The 23,564-nt window shown below is 31.8% G+C and overlaps 2 protein-coding genes across 2 annotated transcripts; one reads left to right on the top strand and one right to left on the bottom strand.

The window, feature by feature from the left end:
• Positions 1-1,756: 1,756 nt before the first annotated feature.
• LOC143071470 (fatty acid desaturase 6-like) lies at positions 1,757-3,983 on the bottom strand. Its single transcript, XM_076245774.1, has one exon. It carries the CDS (start codon positions 3,939-3,941, stop codon positions 3,228-3,230), a length of 714 nt encoding a protein of 237 aa, XP_076101889.1. The 5' UTR covers positions 3,942-3,983; the 3' UTR covers positions 1,757-3,227.
• An 11,042-nt stretch (positions 3,984-15,025) lies between these two features.
• LOC143071467 (E3 ubiquitin-protein ligase RMND5A-like) lies at positions 15,026-23,325 on the top strand. Its single transcript, XM_076245769.1, has 9 exons — positions 15,026-15,246; positions 17,177-17,322; positions 17,820-17,957; positions 19,142-19,242; positions 19,737-19,903; positions 20,324-20,489; positions 21,345-21,447; positions 21,966-22,120; positions 22,745-23,325. The coding sequence occupies exons 1-9, from the start codon at positions 15,111-15,113 to the stop codon at positions 22,806-22,808; spliced, it is 1,176 nt and encodes a 391-aa protein (XP_076101884.1). The 5' UTR covers positions 15,026-15,110; the 3' UTR covers positions 22,809-23,325.
• The last annotated feature ends 239 nt before the right edge of the window (positions 23,326-23,564 follow it).

Below are 23,564 nucleotides of genomic sequence, written 5' to 3'. Positions count from 1 at the left end.
TAATTAGATAAAATATCTGTAATAGTGGCATTGCCCCTGGACATTTTAATCTAATTAATTGCTGTTTGTTTTTACAGCTGTTAATTTTTATTTCAATAATCCTTTTGTGTATACTAATTTGACAACATGATTGTATGCAGTGATTTTAAATTCTAAATGAACTGTCTTAGAAAGATGTTTCACAGTGACACATTTTACTGTTTTTGTTTAACAAGGTGTTTATTACCTATCAATCTATTTAGTTAAAGATCTTTCTTAAAAACTCAACAACCCTTATATATGTTTATCACATTTTTTAAATTATAAGACTATACCAAAATATTTGTAGGTCAAATAAATGATATGAAAACTTCAGAATAAATTACAGACTTCATATATTAAAAAAGCATTGATATTAATATTTGAAAAATATATATAATTTTACAATTTAAATTATTAAACACAAATCCTTAACTGTAACACCAAAAAGTACATGTAATTGAAATGTAATTCAAAAGTAATTGAGCATTACATGCTTTTTTCAATGTAATTAATTAAATTACCATTACATGTAATTAAAAAAATGCTCAATTACACATTACATTCAATTACATGGAAAATTTAATGCATTACACTTAATTACCATTACATTTTTAATTACCCCATCCCTGGTCTATATGGATATTGCCAATTTAAATGCTGAAGGTTTTTTTTACTGTTGTATAGTAACATTGCTTTGTTATCCTCTTGTAGCATCATACATGTGCCTAAGTTGTAATAATTGGCTTGTCTTGTCTTTATTATTTGGTCTGAAATTAGCACTCTGTGTTTAACCCCCACCATATTCTTTATGTGCCTGTCCCAAGTCAGGAGCCTGGGGTTTAGGTAGTTGTAATTGGTTCATGTTTGTCATATTTGTTTTTTTGTAATTTGTTAAGTTATAAATAGGCTGTAAGTTTTCTCAATTGAATTTTTTTCATATTTTTCATGTTGGAGCCTTTTATAGCCCAACCAAACCATATGGGTTTTTCCTTATTGTTGAAGGCTGTATGGTTGCCTATAGTTGCTTACGTCTAATTTATTTGAACTTTGGTGGATAGTTGTCCTATTGGCAATCATACCACATCTCCTTATTTTTATGTTGGCAGGAATATGTGTCACCCTACCCAAACACATGATATTTTTTGATTAACCCAACCTATCTTTGATCTAAAAACCCTGAATGCAGTGTGATTAGCAGAGAAGCAACAGAAACTAATTTAATACCCCAAACAATTTTTGTGTCAGATATAATGTCATTAGCCTGTCATTCCTTCTAGTCTTGTTCTTGCCATAACAACTTCTCTGAAACCACAACAGAATTTATAGATAATAAAGACATACTATGTAGTTGTGCATAAATTGTATAGACAGGAAATTATGATTCAAGTTTTTTCTAGGAGTTCTGCCTCTTTCAACTTATTTGCCTCAATATACTACAGTCCATCAGTCCTGTTCTTGTTATCACAACTCTTTAGAAACTCCCACAACAGGAAACTTTGTAGACAATAAGGACATACTGTGTGGATGTGCATATCAAAAGGAAATTATTTAGTTATGCTCCTTTGAACTGATGGCCTCTGTCAGTTCTGTTCATGTTATATCTGTTTTAACCAATATGAACTTCTGCACTTTAGGTGACCATGAAACCACTTAGGTAGAAGAAACAATTGTGATGCATGTTATTCAACAGAATTAGATGACAAAAATATGTTTATTCCAATTAAGAAAACAAATGTCAAATATCTATTGTTTTATTCATTAAAAAGTTACAACCTTTAACAAAATATCAAAACATACAACAACTGATTATCAAGCTATCAAACAACAATAAAAATAATAGAAACTTATAGATATCCAGTGGGTTACAATTCAATAATTTAACCTGTTTATTCTGGTCCAGCTAAATACTCATGTTAATAAAACTACAAGGTCAATTTTAGTTAAAAGAATGGAAGTCCTTTCTTAAAATACATTTATGACATCAGATTTATAAAATATACAACCTTGAGTGTGTACATGTATTCTATTGTATTAATCTTTCTTTGGATATATATAATCAGTAAATTTCACTTTTATGTGCTTTAAATTCAAAATATATTTTTGAAATCTGTTAGTGAACAACAGTTATCTTTAATATGAATATGGAATAAGGACAGCTTGTTCATAACCATAAAATAAGTAAAATGAATGACAACAAAGATTTAATAAAAGAGCAAAAACAAACCTTGAATACATTGCATATAGTTTCAAGCTCCATGTATTTACATACTAATGCCATTGACACCAAAAATGTTTTCTTTTTTTATAGTTGGCAATTTTATTCAAAAGAGACATGAAAATAAGATAATTTACCCGTTATTGATTTTAAATGTTGCTATATCATGTAAATGACTTTACAGCTACCCATATGCAAGAAGGTAAATGTGAAAAAAATATTAAATGTACAAAATATGAGTATTGTATTGATTCAGCAAAACCATTCATCTGGCAAGGTATAAGCTGCTCTACCAAACCTATTGTAATACAAAAAAAAGCTAAACCTGAAATGTGTGTAAAAGAAGTTTTAAGGAAATGATACAGTGGGGTGTTAGAAAAAAATACTCCTTTAACTTGTAAGTACTTGTATGACTTTCTAATTGTTAGATTAAGAACATAATGCAGCAGTACATTTAAATATCACAATCTTAAGACACTTTCAATTCAGTGACCACACCTTTTTATAAATCAGTCTTTACTGAAAAAAAAGTAAAGTCACAAAAATACTGAACTCAGAGGAAAATCAATTTGAAAAGCCTGTAATCACATGGCAAAATCAAAATTACAAAACACATCAAAAACATGGACATACTCCTGACTTGGAATGAGCTTCCCTAATACAAATTGTGGGTATCATCATAATCGAACAAATGTGCCACGAATAAGACTAGTTGGACTTAAAGCACATGTACCATTCCTAATGATGTAAATTTTGCCCATCTCATGTATGCTCTGTTTTTTAAAACATAATGCTGTCATAATAGTTTTTTGTCAGCTTGATATTTTATAGACTGGCCTTAAAAGTAAAATAAAAATAACAAAACTTTATACATCTGTGTATAATGTCATGGTAAACAGTTTTAAAACATAGAAAAATAATAAAAACAGCACTTAATACAACACTCAACATCAATAATACAATATAATTTCTGTAAATAAATAACTTTCGATCATTGAATCCCAACAAAATGACTGATGGGTGGGGCATTCACCATTAGTTCATTGTATTGTTCTATGAACATCCACATTCTGTTCATGTAAGTATCTTCATAGTATGGAAGACCATTCTCTTTGATGAATTTAGTCACCAGTGGCTTGATCTTTAGGCACATGTTGTCCGATAACTTAGGGAAGAGGTGGTGTTCTATGTGGCAACTTACAATTGCATGTCCAAATGTATAATCTAAGAATGGATTCCGTGGAAGGTTGAGTACACCAGTGGACATCTGATAAATCCTCTTTGGACGACTTTTAGGCGAGTACATTGCTAATCCAATGTGCTGGAAAATGTTGACATGAATATAAGGTATGGCAAGAACTGCCCTGTAGGTAAGAGTGCACAAAACTGCTCCCCAGAATGAAAATCCAGATATATTCATTAAAAGGTACAAGTTAATTGTAAGTCCAAGAGGCATCAGTATTAGATATGTCAGTAGACTTTTCCATTTTCCCCATATGTCTTTTAGTACAATAGGTATAGTTACAACAGGTAAAAACAAAGGTACTACAAACATATATAAGTAGCTTGGTACAAATGGTACTTTCCATGTGCTAGAATCTCCTAATCCAATGATGTTTGTGTGTGGATGATGAACCTTAATGTGGATATCATATCCAAGATCTCCAGAAAATGAGCCACATAGATCAGAAACGAAATAGACCATAAATGTGCCTAGCGCTTTACTACTACAAAGTGCCCCGTGTTGAACTAATGAGGGGGGCAAGGGGGGTCCCAATAACAGCAAAACAGCAAATTGATTTGGCTTATAACAGATAACAAGGAATTAAAATGGACAAAAACAGATAACAGTAAATGAAATATTAAAATTAGTCGGGTCCTTGACAAATCCAGTATTTCTTATTACGGGTATAATCCTTTGTAATGAATTCCATTTTCTATGAACATGATTTTTAGAGTTTTAGAGAAATATTTGGTATATTCTTGTCCGTCCGTTGTCAACATGTCGGACATTAACTCAAACACTCTTTAACCAATTTACATAAGACTTTGGGAAATTGTTTATATCTATTGACGCCAGCTAACTATCGTTTTTTTTATATAAATTTTTGATTTTAAGTTTCTGAGTAATGGGGTTTTATTCAATAAAAATGGTGGGTTTTTTTTTCTTCAGTTTTCTGATAATATCTCAAAAATCCTTTCACAAATTTGCAAGGAATTTGGGTGAATTGTTCAGATCTATTGACATGAGCTCCCTTTCATTTTTTGTAAATTTTATATTTTATGTTTCCGAGTTATAAGGGGTTTTATTAATTAACTAAAGGCTCTAAAGAGCCTGTGTCGCTCACCTTGGTCTATGTGCATATTAAACAAAGAACACAAATGGATTCATGACAAAATTGTATTTTGGTGATGGTGATGTGTTTGAAGTTCTTACTTTACTGAACATTCTTGCTTCTTACAATTATATCTATAATGAACTTTGCCCATTAGTAACAGAGAAAAATATTTGGAAAAAATTTACATAAATTTACCAAATTAATGAAAATTGTTAAAAATTGACTATAAAGGGCAATAACTCCTTAAGGGGTCAATTGACCATTTAGGTCATGTGGACTTATTTGTAGATCCTACTTTGATGAACATTATCGCTGTTTACAGTTTATCGCTATCTATAATAGTATTCAAGATAATAACCAAAAACAGCAAAATTTCTTTAAAAATTACCAATTGGAGGGCAGCAACCCAATAACCGGTTGTCCTATTCATTTGAATAACTCAAAAATAAAAGCATTTAGAGGAAATCTGACATGGGGTAAATATGTTTATCAGGTCAAGATCTATCTGCCCTGAAATTTTCAGATGAATCGGTCAACCCGTTGTTGGGTTGCTGCCCCTGAATTGGTCATTTTGAGGAAATTTTGCTGTTTTTGGTTATTATCTTGAATATTATTATAGATAGAGATAAACTGTAAACAGCATAATGTTCGGCAAAGTTAGATTTACAAATAAGTCAACATGACCGAAATGGTCAGTTGACCCCTTTAGGAGTTATTGCCCTTTATAGTCAATTTTTAACCATTTTTCATAAATATAAGTAATCTTTTACAAAAATCTTCTCCTCTGAAACTACTGGGCCAAATTAATCCAAACTTGGCCACAATTATCTTTGGGGTATCTAGTTTAAAAAATGTGTGGCGTGACCCGGTCAACCAATCAAGATGGCCGCCACGGCTAAAAATAGAACATTGGGGTAAAATGCAGTTTTTGGCTTATAACTCAAAAACCAAAGCATTTAGAGGAAATCTGATATGGGGTAAAAATGTTTATCAGGTCAAGATCTATCTGCCCTGAAATTTTCAGATGAATCGGTCAACCTGTTGTTGGGTTGCTGCCCCTGAATTGGGCCAGGTGAGCTAAAAAGGGGGATTTTCTAGTTTTCGGACATAAACACAAAAACGTTGTCATCAGGTCTCATGAAACTTTGCTGAATTGTTTATATCTATTGTTATAAGCGCCCTTTCGATTTTATGTTATTCAGTTGAGGGGTTTATTCATTAAAAAAGATTGTATTTTCCAGTTTTCGGACAATAACTCAAAAATATTTTCAGCAGTTCTCATGAAACTTTGATGTATTGTTTATATACATGATATATATTGACTGAAGCTACCTTTCGATTTTGATAAATATCTGGTATGACATTGAGAAGTTATCGAATATTTCAAAAAGGCGACGGGCTTATCATGCGCTCATGGCGTAGCTGTTGTTGTAGAATACTTTTTTCAGCATTTATTGTTGTACAGTTATGGAAACTCACACATGCTTGTAATTTAACTAGTCTGTAATTAAATTGAGAATGGAAATGAGGAATATGTCAAAGAGACAAAAATGATATCTAGTAAAAATTCAAGGGCAGTTATGGTATCAAAGTAGGTCCAATTGACATAGTTCTTGTGCTTTTTGCTACTAAAAACTGACCTAAAAGAGTTTGAATATTTATATTAGCATTCTGACTTTTTGAAATGCCCATTTTATGACGTGTGTGAATTTTTCTGAATAAGACTATGAGGCAAAGTTGTATATATAGGGTAGAAAAATCAAAAGCACCAATTATATTTAAAGCATGCAATTTAGCAAGTACCTCAAACCAATTTTGACACTCCAAAAGTAATTTATTCCACTATTTCAAAAGGCCTTATTTGAACATTTTTTATCAGGTTTTTGAATGTACCAAGTCTACTAGTTAGTAGAATACATAGTAGCTTAATAGGGGAACAATGGCTTGAACACGAAATAAATCTTTGTTTGTAATGAGTTATGTGCAGCGTCGGAACCCAGTACATGGTGCGAACTTTCATTGTACAATGTATTTGGTTCTGCTTTGAAAAGAGCTGAGTCTATGTACCATATTATAGTATAAAAGGTTAACTGGTTGTAAGGACCTAGTACTTAATTGAGATCCTTGCTAGATATTCCTTTTTGTCATATTAAGAACTGTTCTTATTTAATATGTTCGTACGCGAAACAAGGAACATTACTCCTCATACAAAAAAATAAGAAAATTCTAAATAAATGTTCCAAAAAAAAAAATGGAATTAATTACAAGATATAATCATAAGATATACTGGAATTGTCCTGGACTTCACTTCTGTGATGGGTATATGTTAATGGAATCCTTCTTCGAATACGGGACCAACATATTAGTAGTGGTAGACTCCAATGTCCAATGATCATCAATTTCTACCGATTTTGACTGTCAAAAAAATGCTAACATTCCAATTTTCAATAACAGTTAACAGCAAATACATTATCACAATAACAGATAACAAAAAAACTAAAAGCCCAATAACAGCTAACAATGAATAAGACAATAACAGCTAACAGCAAATATATTTTCAGAATAACAGATAACAAAGAATTAAAATGCCCCATAACAGCATAACAGCTAAACCCCTTGCCCCCCCTCAACTAAATGTGCAGTTTTAATAGCTATAGTTGAATGACAGCATCCAAGGACAAATACTCCCAACGCAACGGTTTGTATATTGCTTGATTTCATTAAGAAAAGAGCAACAAACACAAGTCCAAAACTGAGGAATAGAATCATCCAGTCCACTCCATGCCGGTCCCACCAACTACTGCTGTCTACAAGCTTGGTTACTTGTTGGTTTAATTCAGCAAAGTTTGGAAGTTCTTTGAGAGAAACATAATCATAAACATTTTTCTCATCCTTTCCTTCGATTACTTTGACTTCCTTACTAGCTTTGGGTCTACTCTTAGACATTTTGAACGAATGGCAAGAAATCTCCCGGCAGCAGTAATAAATTAAGGGACAGCTGATACATCAATCAATTTTAAGTCATGTGATGATGGTTGATAACAACAGATATATAACTTATCACCAAAAAATGATCTAATAGAAAATAGCCAAGAACGGACGTTATAGAACTTCTAACTAATAATTTTCAATTCAATTCAAAGTTTTATTTAGATTCGATATTCAATAAACTGCATGAACATGAGCTGTGGTGAGCTTTTCAAATCAATTTAATAACAAAATATAATACACACTTACAAAAGTCATGAACACAACACAATTTTTATGTTTTTATTTTTATACGACCGCAAAATTTGAAAAATTTTTCGTCGTATATTGCTATCACGTTGTCGTCGTCGTCGTCGTCGTCCGAATACTTTTAGTTTTCGCACTCTAACTTTAGTAAAAGTGAATGGAAATCTATGAAATTTTAACACAAGGTTTATGACCACAAAAGGAAGGTTGGTATTGATTTTGGGAGTTTTGGTCCCAACATTTTAGGAATTAGGGGCCAAAAAGGGACCCAAATAAGCATTTTTCTTGGTTTTCGCACCATAACGTTAGTATAAGTAAATAGAAATCTATGAAATTTAAACACAAGGTTTATGACCATAAAAGGAAGGTTGGTATTGATTTTGGGAGTTTTGGTCCCAACAGAATAAGGGCCCAAAGGGTCCAAAATTAAACTTTGTTTGATTTCATCCAAATTGAATAATTGGGGTTCTTTGATATGCCGAATCTAACTGTCATGACTGTGTATGTAGATTCTTAACTTTTGGTCCCGTTTTCAAATTGGTCTACATTAAGGTCCAAAGGGTCCAAAATTAAACTTAGTTTGATTTTGACAAAAAATGAATCAGTTAGGTTCTTTGATATGCTGAATCTAAAAATGTACTAAGATTCTTGATTATTGGCCCAGTTTTCAAGTTGGTCCAAATCGGGGTCCAAAATTAAACTTTGTTTGATTTCATCAATGTTTGATTTCATCAAAAATTGAATAAATGGGGTTCTTTGATATACCAAATCTAACTGTGTATGTAGATTCTTCATTTTTGGTCCTGTTTTCAAATTGGTCTACACTAAAGTCCAAAGGGTCCAAAATTAAACTTAGTCTGATTTTAACAAAAATTGAAATCTTGGGGTTCTTTGATATGCTGAATCCAAAAATGTACTTAGATTTTTTATTATGGGCCCAGTTTTCAAGTTGGTCCAAATCAGGATCTAAAATTATTATATTAAGTATTGTGCAATAGCAAGTCTTTTCAATTGCACAGTATTGCGCAATGGCAAGAAATATCTAATTGCACAATATTGTGAAACAGCAAATTTTTTTTAATTAGAGTTATCTTTCTTTGTCCAGAATAGTAAGCAAGAAATATCTAATTGCAAAATATTGTGCAATAGCAAGATTTTTTTTTTAATTGGAGTTATCTTTCTTTGTCCAGAATCAACTTAAATCTTTGTTATATACAATATACAATGTATATTCACTTTTTACTACCAACTGATAAATTAAAATAATCTTTACCATTCAGTGATAACAAGCAGTTTTTTTACATCTTAATATTTTATGATGTATTTAGATGAGTAGTTATTGTTGCAAACTCCATTAGAAATTTTAATTGAGATTAGTTTTGGAATAAGGGAAAGGGGGATGTGATTAAAAAAATTGGGTTCAATTTTTCTCATTGAAATTTCATAAATAAAAAAGAAAATTTCTTCAAACATTTTTTTGAGAGGATTAATATTCAACAGCATAGTGAATTGCTCTAAGAGAAAACAAAAATTTTAAGTTCATTAGAACACATTCATTCTGTGTCAGAAACCTATGCTGTGTCAACTATTTAATCACAATCCAAATTTAGAGCTGAATCCAGCTTGAATGTTGTGTCCATACTTGCCCCAACTGTTCAGGGTTCAACCTCTGCGGTCGTATAAAGCTACGCCCTGCGGAGCATCTGGTTTGCAGTTATTTTTTTTTCTATTTATTTATTTTGCTTATGCATAACCTGTGCTTTAGCCGCATACAGTCTCTTACTTGTGCTAGTGCTTGTAGCGTTTAATTTTGCATGTGCTACTCGGATATAAATACTGTATGCTATTATGTGCTGATATTTGACATTTGTTTTGATATCATATCTTGCTTTGCTTAATTTTTTTTTATGTATGTTTGGGTTCTATATGTATCTGATGTTATTAGATGTATGTTTGGTTTATTAATATCAGTCGGTTGAATAGCCCTTACGAGATAATGTTCCTTGTTATTATGTATATATGCAACCCGACTTTAAATGATACAATACATGAAAATGTCTATTTTTTGGCAATAGGAAAAACCAAAAAAAAAAATGTCTTTAGAACCGGTATTTTAATAGCACAAATCGAAGAACACACATTGAGGATCTAGGAACCGTAGTCTGTAATTCAAACAATTGTTAAATGTGGTAACAATGGAAATTTTAAAAATGGTACAAAAAGTTCCTGTTCTTTCCTGTTACCAAAGTGAATCAATTTTAAAAAGTTTTTAATGGGAATAAGGGAAAAGTTTAAGATACTATTTGTGGTTTATTGGTATATCCTGCAATAGTTTATCAAATGCCAATTATGTATTCTAGCATTTGCAATACATAAGGTTATGAAATATACTAAGATATAGTCCGATATGTCGGTAACTTGAAAAAATCGTGAGTAACAGGACAAGAGTTGGTAACAGGAAGGCTTTTTTCAAAACAATTGCTTTATTTCATAGTTTTAGAAACATGCATAATTTCAGATTGGTCACAATTGGAAGATAACAGCCAAGACTGTCAGTTATCCGGTTTTGAAACTGTATTTGCAACATGAAAAATCTGCCTAGGTAATGAAAAATTCTAAAATAAATTCCTTTCTGTTACCATGTTTTGCTGTTATTAAAAGTAAAAAACATATCTCTTCATTCAATATACTGTTCATTATGTTGAGATTTATTTAATATATGATGATCATAACTTATATTAAATAAAATGGTTGGCATATAGTAGATTGTAACATAAATTGGATTTTTTCCTTTGATGTTTTTACGAAATAATTTGCTTAAAAATTGTTTTGAGGGAAAACCATGGTATATTATCTGCAATTTGATGTTATACCATATTTTACTAATTAAATATGCAACTCAACTAGAATCAAAAGGAAAGAAGGCGGGGCTGAGCTATGGTACAGTATATTAATTTTCGTGTTATTCCATTGCTGAAGCTCCATCCTTTCTTTTGAAAGGTATCCGCCTCTGAAATATTGACAATTGAAAAACGTAAAAGGTCAAGATCTTCATTTGTTTTCATTTTATAACAAAAAGCAATAAATCATGTGTACCACATCTTAAGAAACCTTTTTAAAACTATATAGGATTGTTACGAGTTTCCTTAATTTTGGAAAAAAATACTAAAAGTTTCTTCTTTCAGTTCTGAAGCAAATACAATGCAATACTACAATTTAGTATCATTTCCTTTACGAAAATTCGATTAAATCTCGATTCAAAAAATGGGGGTAACTATAGAAAAAGGAATAAATATCGGCTACAAAAATACAGGATTCGTTTTGCGATCAAAAAGGGTACACCATGGATGTAATACCCGTATTACATCTATGGATACACTTGTTTAGTTTTCATTAAAATTGTGTTTTAATAAATAATCTAATACATGTAATCGAATTAATAAAATTACGGAAGAAGAGCAGCGAACAACCTTTAAATTATTATTAATTTGTATGATACCACGAAAACCAAAAAAAAAACAACAAAATTATAACGGTCATTAGAATAATCATTTAATCCTTGTCGCTGGAATCCGACATTTTTGTTTACTCTCTGATGACTCATACGATCATACACAGGTCGCAAATCTAAAAAATCGGGAAAATCCCACATTTTATTTACTTTCTGCAAATTCTTGGGCTCTATTTAAAGAAATGCACAGAATATTATACACGAGGCGCAAAAGTGACTTGCGCGAGCTTCCATTTCATTGGATAAAACTGTAACGTGATTAATTTCCAATATTATCTCAAGGTTTTCAAGCTGTCAATCATTTTATTTATATTACAAATGTTATATACCATGTGTCATACTCATTAACATATTCAAACAAACTCATCCTACGGATTCGTTTGTTTAAATATGTTAACTCGTCACGAAGAACCATGGTATATATAGTACTTAACTTTGCGGTTCATCAGTGAAATTGTCTTTAAACATCCTTCCTGTTACTGACTATGGTTATGCTCGGTTACTTTCTATCAGGTAACATGACAGAACGTAACAGAAAGGAACTACAAAGCACTTTTGTCTGTTTATTCGAATTGTGTAGAAGTTTACTTCCATCTGTATTAATAAGATACTATAACTGAAACACATTTACCGTAAAAGTGTTGACAAAGAAATATTCACAGAAGGTACAAAAAAGCTGTAACAGGAGAGAACAACCAAATTGTTTGTCTCTAAATTCTGATCTTTGGGGAGTTCGGATTTTTCAAACTGGTTGCCATTCATCAATACATAAGGAGTCATACAATCAGGAAATGATGCTATCCTCATTACATTACAAGAAATAAAATCTCGGTCTTTTAACACGTTTCCCCAGGTGAAAAAACCAGTGGTAACAGGAGGGAAATTATCCCTTGGGACAAAATTTAAGAGACCCTCAAAAATACAAAATTTTATCACATGCTTTAGTAATAACAAAATCAGACCAGTAAGGGACACGTTTTGTTTTTTTAATACAATCTATCATATTTGTGAAAATCGGAAGCATTTATTTTTTTTTTATCTTTTTATGTATTCTTGAGAAAAAAAAAATGATACATTTGTCAATTTCTGATTAGATACATTATAGTCGATGCCATCCCCGGTATTTTGTTATCTTAAGACTTGTCATAATGTGTATAAAATGTTTTACATTGTTATAAATCAAATACATTGTACGGAGAATTTAAGTCAATCGGTAAACATGAATTTGACAGCTAGTACCCCTTTAAAGGATTGTTTTAATATAAATTGGAGTTACTTGTGTTTCCTTTGTTCTATTGATCTGAAAGTATACCAGAGTCAACAGATAGTTCATGATAAGATCTGTAGGCTGTGGCGTAAAAACTTTGTTTCATTAATTTAGCTGGACTTCTGTCACAGCTATATCACCTTCTCGGTGGTATTGTAGTTCTTTTGAATTCAACATTTTCTTGCATTGAAGTGGATTTTTTTCCTAAGAAATTAACAAATAAAGTAGAGTGCAAAATTTCTTTTTATTCTCCTATATTAGACATACATAGATTGAAATTACAATTAACATTTTATGACCCTGTGGTCCGGTGTGGGCTTTTCCATTTGAAATTTTTTATAGAACCACTTTTTAGCTCACCTGGCCCGAAGGGCCAAGTGAGCTTTTCTCACCACTTGGCGTCCGTCGTCCGTCGTCGTCGTCCGTCGTCGTCCGTCGTCGTCGTCGTCCGTCGTCGTCCGTCGTCGTCGTCGTCGTTAACAATTTACATTTTGAACTTCTTCTAGAGAACCACTGAATGGAATGGAACCAAACATGGCATGAATGTTCCTTATGAGGTGCTGACCAAGTGTTGTTACTTTGTAGCCGATCCATCATCCAAGATGGCCGCCAGCGGGGGACTTAGTTTAACATAGGACCCTATGGGAAATGCATACAAATGACTTCTTTTAAAGAACCACTGAATGGAATGAAACCAAACATGGCATGAATGTTCCTTATGAGGTACTGACCAAGTGTTGTTACTTTGTTGCCGATCCATCATCCAAGATGGCTGCTAGCCGGGGACTTAGTTTAACATAGGACCCTATGGGAAATGCATACAAATGACTTCTTTTAGAGAACCACTGAATGGAATAAAACCAAACATAGCATGAATGTTCTTTATGGGGTGCTGACCAAGTGTTGTTACTTTGTAGCCGATCCATCATCCAAGATGGCCGCCAGCAGGGGACTTAGTTTAACATAGGACCCTATGGGAAATGCATACAAATGACTTCTTTTAGAGAACCACTGAATTGAATGAAACCAAACATGGCATAAATGTTCCTTATGAGGTGCTGACCAAGTGTTGTTACTTTGTTGCCGATCCATCATCCAAGATGGCCGCCAGCGGGGGACTTAGTTTAACATAGGACCCTATGGGAAATGCATACAAATGACTTCCTCTAGAGAACCACTGAATGGAATGAAACCAAACATGGCATGAATGTTCCTTATGAGGTGCTGACCAAGTGTTGTTACTTTGTTGCCGATCGATCATCCAAGATGGCCGCCAGCCGGGAACTTAGTTTAACATAGGACCCTATGGGAAATGCATACAAATGACTTCTTTTAGAGAACCACTGAATGGAATAAAACCAAACATAGCATGAATGTTCCTTATGGGGTGCTGACCAAGTGTTGTTACTTTGTAGCCGATCCATCATCCAAGATGGCCGCCAGCGGGGGACTTAGTTTAACATAGGACCCTATGGGAAATGCATACAAATGACTTCTTTTAGAGAACAACTGAATGGAATGAAACCAAACATTGCATGAATGTTCCTTATGCCGTGCTGACTATGTGTTGTTTCTTTGTAGCCCATCCATCATCCAAGATGGCCGCCAGCATGGGACTTAGTTTAACATAGGACCCTATGGGAAATGCATACAAATGACTTCTTTTAGAGAACCACTGAATGGAATGAAATCAAACATGGCATGAATGTTCCTAATGTGGTGCTGACCAAGTGTTGTTACTTTGTAGCCGATCCATTATCCAAGATGGCCGCCAGCAGGGACTTAGTTTAACATAGGACCCTATTGGAAATGCATACAAATGACTTCTTTTAGAGAACCACTGAATGGAATAAAACTAAACATTGCATGAATGTTCCTTATGAGGTGCTGACCAAGTGTTGTTACTTTGTAGCAGATCCATCATCCAAGATGGCCGCCAGCAGGGGACTTAGTTTAACATAGGACCCTATGGGAAATGTATACAAATGACTTCTTTTAGAGAACCACTGAATGGAATAAAACCAAACATGGCATGAATGTTCCTTATGAGGTGCTGACCAAGTGTTGTTACTTTGTAGCCGATCCGCCATCCAAGATGGCCGCCAGTGGGGGACTTTTGAATGAAATTAAACATGTTCCTTTCCTTATCAATGAGGTTGTGTTGTCACTTTTAGCCAAATTTTATATTTTTTCATATGATTTCAAAAACCCAAGTAGAATCAGGTGAGCGATACAGGCTCTTGAGAGCCTCTAGTTTATAATACGATTCCTAACATATATTTGTAGCTACTTGCCACAATAAGTTTAATTACTTATTTTCGACATCAGCTCTAGGAAAAGTTTTGTAAATAACAGACAGTCCGTTCTTGTTTAATATTAAAACAATTGATGTTGGTGTCTAGTTAGATTTTTATTCACCTTGACCTTCATTTCTTATTTCCGGTGACGAAAAAATGACAACAAAGAAAGGAACATATTTTTGATTGGTATTTTTCTTTTAACTTGTGTTTGATAATTGACAGTATGGATGCATGCCAAGCTGTTGAAAAAGAAGTCAACAAAGTTCTTGAAAAATTTACAGGTTTAAACCAACATTATGCGAATAACTTAGATGAACTGACGAACTCCATCCAGAGCATTCAAAAAGAACTGAATGAAGGTGTGCTTGAGTTTTTGTCTGTTGAATGCATAATTGTAGCTTATTTTGTCTGTGTTTGTATACTTTGCCGACTCTAAATAAAGCTTAATTGTTTAATAATTATTGCTTTTAAAGAATTATTATCAAAGTAAGAAGTTAGCTAACAATAACATCACACAAACTACAAAGTAGTCCAACAGCCACTTTTCCTTTGTGGCATCAAACATTTTCTCTTGTGAAAAATCTGAAGACAAAATTTATGGGTTCTTTTGATGTCCAGTTATTGCAGACAAATAGCAATATAATTTCCTCAATTTAAAGGTGTTTATATACATCATGCAATTTAATTTCTAGTATCAAGAAACTTAATCATTGAGTGAAACAATATGAATATAAGATGATGTGGTATGATTGCCAATGAGAAATCTATCCAAATGACATAGAAGTAAACAACTATAATATATAGGTGATGTATCTTGTTTAAGGTGGTTTTTTTGGGATACGATTGCTTTTAAGCAATCTGTAGACTTATACCAGTGGCTCAGGTCTATGCCCTCACGGCAACCGTTTTATTCCAAACACTAAGGAACATCTTAGATTCGTATGATTGTCTTGCTTTAAAAGGTAGAAACAAGCAAAGGGATTGAACTTAAACAACTTTCCTATTATGTTCTTTTCATAATCTTCATGTTTGATATTTCCCTTGACTTATATGCCTGTTTTTAACAACACAGAAAATCAGATTTGAGCAGTATTTATATTTAGTGTTTTTATAAATTTAGAAACACGTCAGAGGGAATTCCCCAGTTTTGTTAAAAATGCGAGAGTTCTCTGAATTCCAATCAATCTATTTCTGTCATATAAGAACTGAAATGGAGTTTTTCTTATATGTCACCGTTATGAAACTGATATTTGATAGTGTACTTCAATAAAGAAATAGAGAACCATCTAGGTCGTTTAATTAACATTTAATACACGTTCTTGCTCCAGGGTTTGTTTGGGTAATTGTGCGCATGCGTATAGTTTTCCTGACTTTAAGGGGTATTAGATTGAATGATTGCTTTGGATTCCCCACTCAATTGATTAACTCATGGGATCTTTTCTATGTATGTCTGCTATTGAGGGTTATTGTTGTTGCATAACTTTAAATCATCTGCATCATTTAAATTAAAATAAATGTAGTTTATCGTTTTAAGTTGTCTCCCTTCCGGAAGTAAATTCCGTCAATTCTGAGAGACCAATATACGATACAAATTAACTCTTTCTGTTGATAAACGTCGTATTATATTAAAAATGATCGCAATTTAAACCGAGGGATGTGTACGGAAAGGAGTCATGACCACTGACCCAAAGGAAATGAAATATTTAAAGAGTTAGGAATGGGGTTCCTCCTAGAATCAATGTAGGAAAATAGGTGATAATATTATAAAGATACGAAGTGAAATACCTTCTCACGTGATTGCTGTGTAAACTTGGAATTGATAGTACAAAAATAAAACACAATAGGCCTAAGTACATGTACATTGTTCATACACTTGTATCTGGGATTGGCTATTTTGTAACTATTTAGATTACATAAATTACATTTTACATGTGCATTTGTCTTGAATTAGTTTTGAAAATAATATTATCCAGCTACATGTATACATGTGTCAATGAAAACAATGGCAATCATATCCTTCAGAGCAATCTGCTCTTTGATTTTTGTTTTTTTTTTTAAAGTGTACAATGTACTAAAAGGCTTATACTATATCCATGTGTATATTTAAAAATATTGAACATCAAATAAATCCAGTACATTACCTTTTGGATATTTAAAGTGACCCCTTTATCTCATTCAAAAGGGACCTAAGATCACTAAATTAGAAATTATTAAACAAAGATTTATTGTAACTTGCAAAAACGTATTATTGTATGCATTTTGAAATGACCCTTTTGTTAATTTTGAAAGGACCTGAAGACCATGAGTTGACAGCCACACAATCATTGATTCTTATCCAGACTTTAAGAAGACTAAAAGAAGCTGTGTCAAGATATGGCCAGGAGCACAAAGATCTTCACAGTACTGTCTCAAAAGTTGGAAAATCTGTGGACAGGGTATTTTATAAATGTGTTATAGACAAAGTGTCAGAGTTCGCGAAAAGTGGTGGTCCTCAGGATTTTACCACCAAAATTTTGCATAGGACTGGCACAATTTTTGTATTTTTCAATAGGGTTAAAAGTGAAGACCAGCAGATTTTCTTCAAGGACCACCAGGGAAAAAAAAATTGTGAACTCTGTAAAGTGTACATCTTTAATGACATAGTTTCCCTCAACCTAATACAATGTATTATGAAAATTGTACACAATGCTAATGATCACTAAACCTAGATCAATTTCAAATTTGGCTGCATTACTTTTACTGTTACAGAGTCATGCCTCTTTATTACGTTATATGCAAGCCTGGGCATCGTCTTTGTCCCATGTACACCTTCTTCATTTAATTTCTAAAATGTTCAATTACATACAGATAAAGTCACATTAGACAATCATTTAAGTAATATGTACACTTTATTACATTGTATCAAGTTTATAAGTATTCCCTTTAATTTCAGAACTTTGTAAATGACTTCTCATCAGTCATAGTTGATAGAGCATTTGATGGTCAAGAGAAAGCTATGTTATTAAATGAAGTTGTATGTGAACATTTCATGAGGCAAGGAATGCTAGATGTGGCTGACTCTATTGTTGAGGTATTTATTGATATGTTATCCTTGAGTGAGTAGATTTTGATAGTTGTCACCACCTTAATTCTTTTTCAATTCTAATATTTTACATTTTAAAAGCTCTAGTTTAGGTGATGACAACTGATAACATCTGTACACTTATTTTACAGTTTCATTGCTAAAGATAAAGAAATTATGTCTAAAAAATATTAACTTACACTGCAAAAAATGACATCATTTAGGAAAATACAGATTAATGAACAATAGTATGTTTATACATGCAATGCTACAATTGTCTAAAAAATATAATTTATAAGAAACAATAGTCTAAAAAAATATATTATAAGAATGAAGAATTGAAATATTTGAGGCTTTTAAGTCAAAAGAGTCAAGTCCAGTAAACCTCGATGAATGTGTAAATCACTCCTTTTTATCATTCAGTACACAAACCTTTATAAAACTAAGGTTTTTGTCCAGCGTAACAGTGAAAAATGAGAAATTAAAATATGTTGCAGACATCCATTTCATATAAAACACATATGCATATACTGTTATAAAATAGGAAAAAAATTGTGTAGGAAAAAAAACAAACGAAAAGCTCAATTTTATTAGCTAGTTAAGTATGGGTGCAGTTTAGGTATTCTTCTTTAGAAAAACATTGATCGATTGATTACAAGGTTTAGTTCAATTCAGTATGGATTTAAAATTAGATTGTGGAAGAAAATGGGAAATAAGGATACAAAATGAAAATTGAAAGGCTTGTCAGTTTCTAAATCACAGGAAGGTGACTAAAGTGTCAAAATAGGTGCAAATTTAGTACCCTTACTGAAGAGTTGTCAATTTCTCTTAAATCATACATAAAAGAAAGAGTTTCTCTAACTTATTAAAGATATTTCGACTTTGAATTCCATTCTGTAGGTGTATCTTGTATCTTGAGTCTTATTTTTTCACTTAAGTTTTATTCATCATGTTGAAATTACTCTCAAATCATAGTTATAAGTTTTAAAAATATAGTATTTCAAAGTGTCGTTGGATTTTTAAGAACATGTATATATATTTTGTGCAATGTGTCTCATAAGCCAAATGATAAGCCTGGGTATTGATTGTTCTATGTATGTTTTAATATTATTGTATAATATGTAGGTCAATCAATATGTGACACAATAATAAGATAGATTATTATTTATTTATTTTATTTTATTTATTAATAGGATGCAGACCTTGCCATTGCTGAAGATAAGAAAGAACCATTTATGGAATTACACAGAATACTTGGTGCCTTAAGAATGAATGATCTTGATCCAGCACTATGGTAAGTCTAGTCAGTTTGAATAAAACATTCCAGAATGTATGGGGAAAAAATTTTGATCAGAGAAATTCAATAGTTTATATAAAAAGTACAATCTACATATAATTTTGGAATAAATAGACATATGATTTTGGAATAACTGAGCTATAAGTATTTCAAAGTTATATATAGTTAATATATGGAATATCTGAATTTAACAAAATAGTTGAAATAAGCAAAGTAAAAATATATTTGTTGTGGCAACAGCTAAGTCAGTTATACATTTGTAACGGTTTAGTGTGAACTAAAAGAAAGGAAAATAAAGAAAAACTTTAATGAAAAGATTCCAATTGAAATGATTTCAGAAAGCAGAAGAAAAAACCTAATGAAAAAGTTAGAGTTATCTCCACTTATATGTTTTCTCTTTTTATTGAAAAAAGATTAATATGAAGAAAAAGAATGAAACAAGCAGAATTGTTTAAATTTTTATGCTTAATATATTAACTTTTGTATTTCAGTTGGGCACATACACATGCAGTTAAATTGAGGGAAATGAACAGTTCATTGGAATTTAAGCTGCACAGATTAAAGTTTATAAACTTGATAAAAGAAGGACCTTCAGCACAACTAGCTGCACTTTATTATTCTAAAAATTTTGAGAAGTTTGCAGATCAGCATGCTAGAGGTATTCACATGAACTTCATAGTAATTAATAGATATATTTTAAAACGAACTGAAAATTATTTACACAAACCTGCTTTTATTAGTTCCTAACCGAAGAATTAGAAGGGACCTTAGGTTTGTACTCCCTCTGTCTGTCTGTATATTTGTATGTCTGTCCTTCAGGCCAGCATATAAGTTTTTCTAGTTGGCAGTGTAGCTCAACATTGTTTAACATGTTAATAAGAATAGGTCTAGAGTTTAATTAAATTTCTACAATTTTGAATGCATACTTTTAACTTTTCATGAACCCATCCCATTACTGTATTTCTTTTAGAACAATTTGCTTTAGAATTTCACATAAGTTCTTGCTCTAGCCAATTGTTGGCCATACACTTACTAGTAAATAGTTGAGATTTTCAATCCTTGACCACTTATATTACAGATATACAGATATTGATGGGAAGTTTGTTATTTCTAAGACATGGAATACAGAATTCATCGTATAGACATCTTCTCTCTACCATATACTGGGATGAAATCTGTGATATTTTTACAAGAGATGCATGTACCTTGATGGGCATGTCCATGGAGAGTCCATTAAGTGTCAGGTAAGATTGCCAAAACTCTAGAAGTTGTTTAAAATCCCTGTTGGTTTACAACCAAGGACTTCTGTGGGTATGGTGGTATATCATCTTATTAATAATCTTGATTTTGTTGTGAAATTATAGATATTCCACTACCCTTTTATGAAAAGGGATCTTATGAGTAATCATCATAAAAAAACAATACTGTGGATTCATTTATTTTTATGGGTATCAATTTTTTGGGATTGTTCAGAACTTACATATTCATGGATGTTTGATTTCATGGTTTTGCTAATCTCTGTATACAAAGCCTATTTTTACAATTGAGAATGTGTCAAAGAGACAACAACCCGGCCATATTAATATGTTATTTGTTAACATTTGAATTCATGGTTCAACTGTACCCACGAAACCCATGAAAATTGGTATCCCAACGAATAATAATGAATCCCCAGTAATAAGAAAAAGAATCTGTATCCTTTGTCTTAATTCTAGAAGTCTTTGGATATTTTTAGTGTCTATTACTTTTTAGCAGTTAAGCACACACCTCAACTACCACTTAACACCTGCACAATGTTTAGGGTTTATATTTATAAATATTCCCTCAACAAGCTATCAAAATCAATGGAGTAATTCAGGTGTCTGTAAAAGTCTTTCAACTATGATGATTTTAACTCCAAAAGTTCTATAGAGGTTTAATCGAGGAAAGGATATCACCCAGAGAAGGCTTTCTGACATTGCATTTATAAGTATGTGTTCTAAATACAGTGTGAAAAGGAATGAGAAGTTAGTGTCACAGCTCTATGTTGCTGCAGTAAATACATTATTATATTTCAGCATTAAAGTAGGTTATGTTATGATTAATTTGCTATATTTCAGCATTAAAGCAGGTTGTATTGCTCTGCCACCATTACTGAATATAAAACAAGTGATGCAGCAAAGACAAGTGTCAGGAGTATGGAGTAATAAAGATGAACTGCCGGTTTGTAGATTTAAAGATTTTAAAAATGTATCTGAAAACATAAAAAAAGCCAAAAATGTTCTATATGGTTGTTAATTTGACTGTGTAGTAAATCAATGTTATCTCTCTTACTATGCAATAACACATGCAGTAAAGTTATCTTTATTTACTTGTGCAGAGTTTTATCAAAGTCAATAAAGAGTGTCATAAATCAATTTGCAATCCTATTTTATGGGTAAAAAAATGAAGGAAATAATACCACATACCACACATTTTGTTTATATTTTATTGAATTTGAAGTTATTTATAGTTTTTATATTGCTTTGATAAAAGAAAAGGAAACAAGAGAAAAAAGAGAAAATATTTTTTTATACAAATCACAAATTTAAAAGGAATTAAGTACTTGATTCAGATTATTTTTTATAATAGTATTTTTGTGTATGTACAAATTGTTACAATGCATATATATTCTTTGAGAAAATTAAACTGTTCTTTTCATGTTTATCTTAAGAATAGCTTGATATATATTGTATTGATAGGTTGAGATAGAATTGGGAACTGATTTCCGATACCATTCCGTATTTGCCTGTCCAATTCTACGTCAACAGAGTACAGATACCAATCCGCCAATGAGACTAATATGTGGTCATGTGATATCAAAAGATGCTTTAACCAAACTCTCCAGTGGTTCTAAGTAAGTACAATCTTATTATAGATCATGTTCTGTGACTTCAGTGGTTCTGTGTCAGTACATACTAAGTGATAGGTTCTGTTTGTGAATTTCCATTGGTTCTAAGTAAGTACAACCTTATGATAGCTCCTGTTCTGTTACTTTCCAAAGGTTCTGTGTAAGTACATCCTGACTGATAGGTTCTGGCAGTTAATTTCCTTTGGATCTTAGTAAAAATATCCTGAATGATACATAATGTTACTTGGTTTACATGTGTTTCTAAGTAAATACATTCTCAATGATATTTTTAGTTATTCAACTTTAATAATCTGGTTTTTTTTATCAGTAAAAAGACAAACACTTTGAAATAACAGATCATTGCTTACTTCCCTTTTAACAGCTTTTCCTATATGACATCATATAACTATGCCCCGTATTAAAAAAAACAAACATAGTGAACAATATCTAAAATTGTAGAAGATGTATCTGAATGTAAGAAAAGGAAAAAAACTTAATTTTTTACAAGGAACACAGAAATATTATTATTTTTCAATTGATTAGTATGAATGTGTAAATATTTAAATACAACCCAAGAGAAAGATTGTGTTCAACTAAAGAGGAAGTAATATATTTATCAATACATTTTAGGGTGAAATGTCCTTACTGTCCTGTGGAACAATCACCTTCAGATGCCCGACAAGTGCATTTCTAGTCACTGTGTGTATGCTCTTGGCAACCAATACAGACTTTATCGTTTGGTATAATGAAAATCAGAAAGTATGGGCAAACCCTGCAATGACATTTTGTTGAAAGCTTGATAAACATTCAGATGAAGTTTATTCATGAGTTTTATCTGCTAAACAAAAGTACAGTATAATATAAATGACAGACTTTTCTATTGAAAATATTTTGTCGTTTGTATCCGGTAGTTTTAATGCAGAATGAAGTGGATTTCTAGTTTTAACCTGATTTGTCCTAAACTAACTTTTAATTTAGAACAATGCTTCAAGTAAAATATCATCAGTGGATAATTTAACAAGAGGAAAAACATTGTTACTTAAATATTTTCATGAAAATACAATGTTGATATATTTATTACATATTGTAATTATTATATGTGGAATTATTTGTTAATTTATATTCAACAAGCAATGCATTTCTTGTTTATGATATGTTTTTAATACTGTATATGACATTACATACATTAAAGGCAGTTTGTAAAACGTAAACCCTTACAAAGGATTTTTAGATCTTCCAAATTGTCACAAAACACAAAGATAACTTGATTCATTTGGTTGTAAGACATAACAAACCTGACACTGTAAAGAGTATAAGATTGGTTAATCTCAGGCAGCCAAGGATTTTTACTGAGATTTACAAGCCTTGCATTGGTGACAGTGTTAAATTGTTTCTCTCACCCTTTTATAGTTTTAATGGATTTGAAATTATAGAAATTGTGTGGAAAATG

The sequence above is a fragment of the Mytilus galloprovincialis genome, chromosome 4, assembly GCF_965363235.1.
Source record: "Mytilus galloprovincialis chromosome 4, xbMytGall1.hap1.1, whole genome shotgun sequence".
NCBI lineage: Eukaryota > Metazoa > Mollusca > Bivalvia > Mytilida > Mytilidae > Mytilus > Mytilus galloprovincialis.
This window is presented reverse-complemented; position numbering and strand designations above follow the sequence as displayed.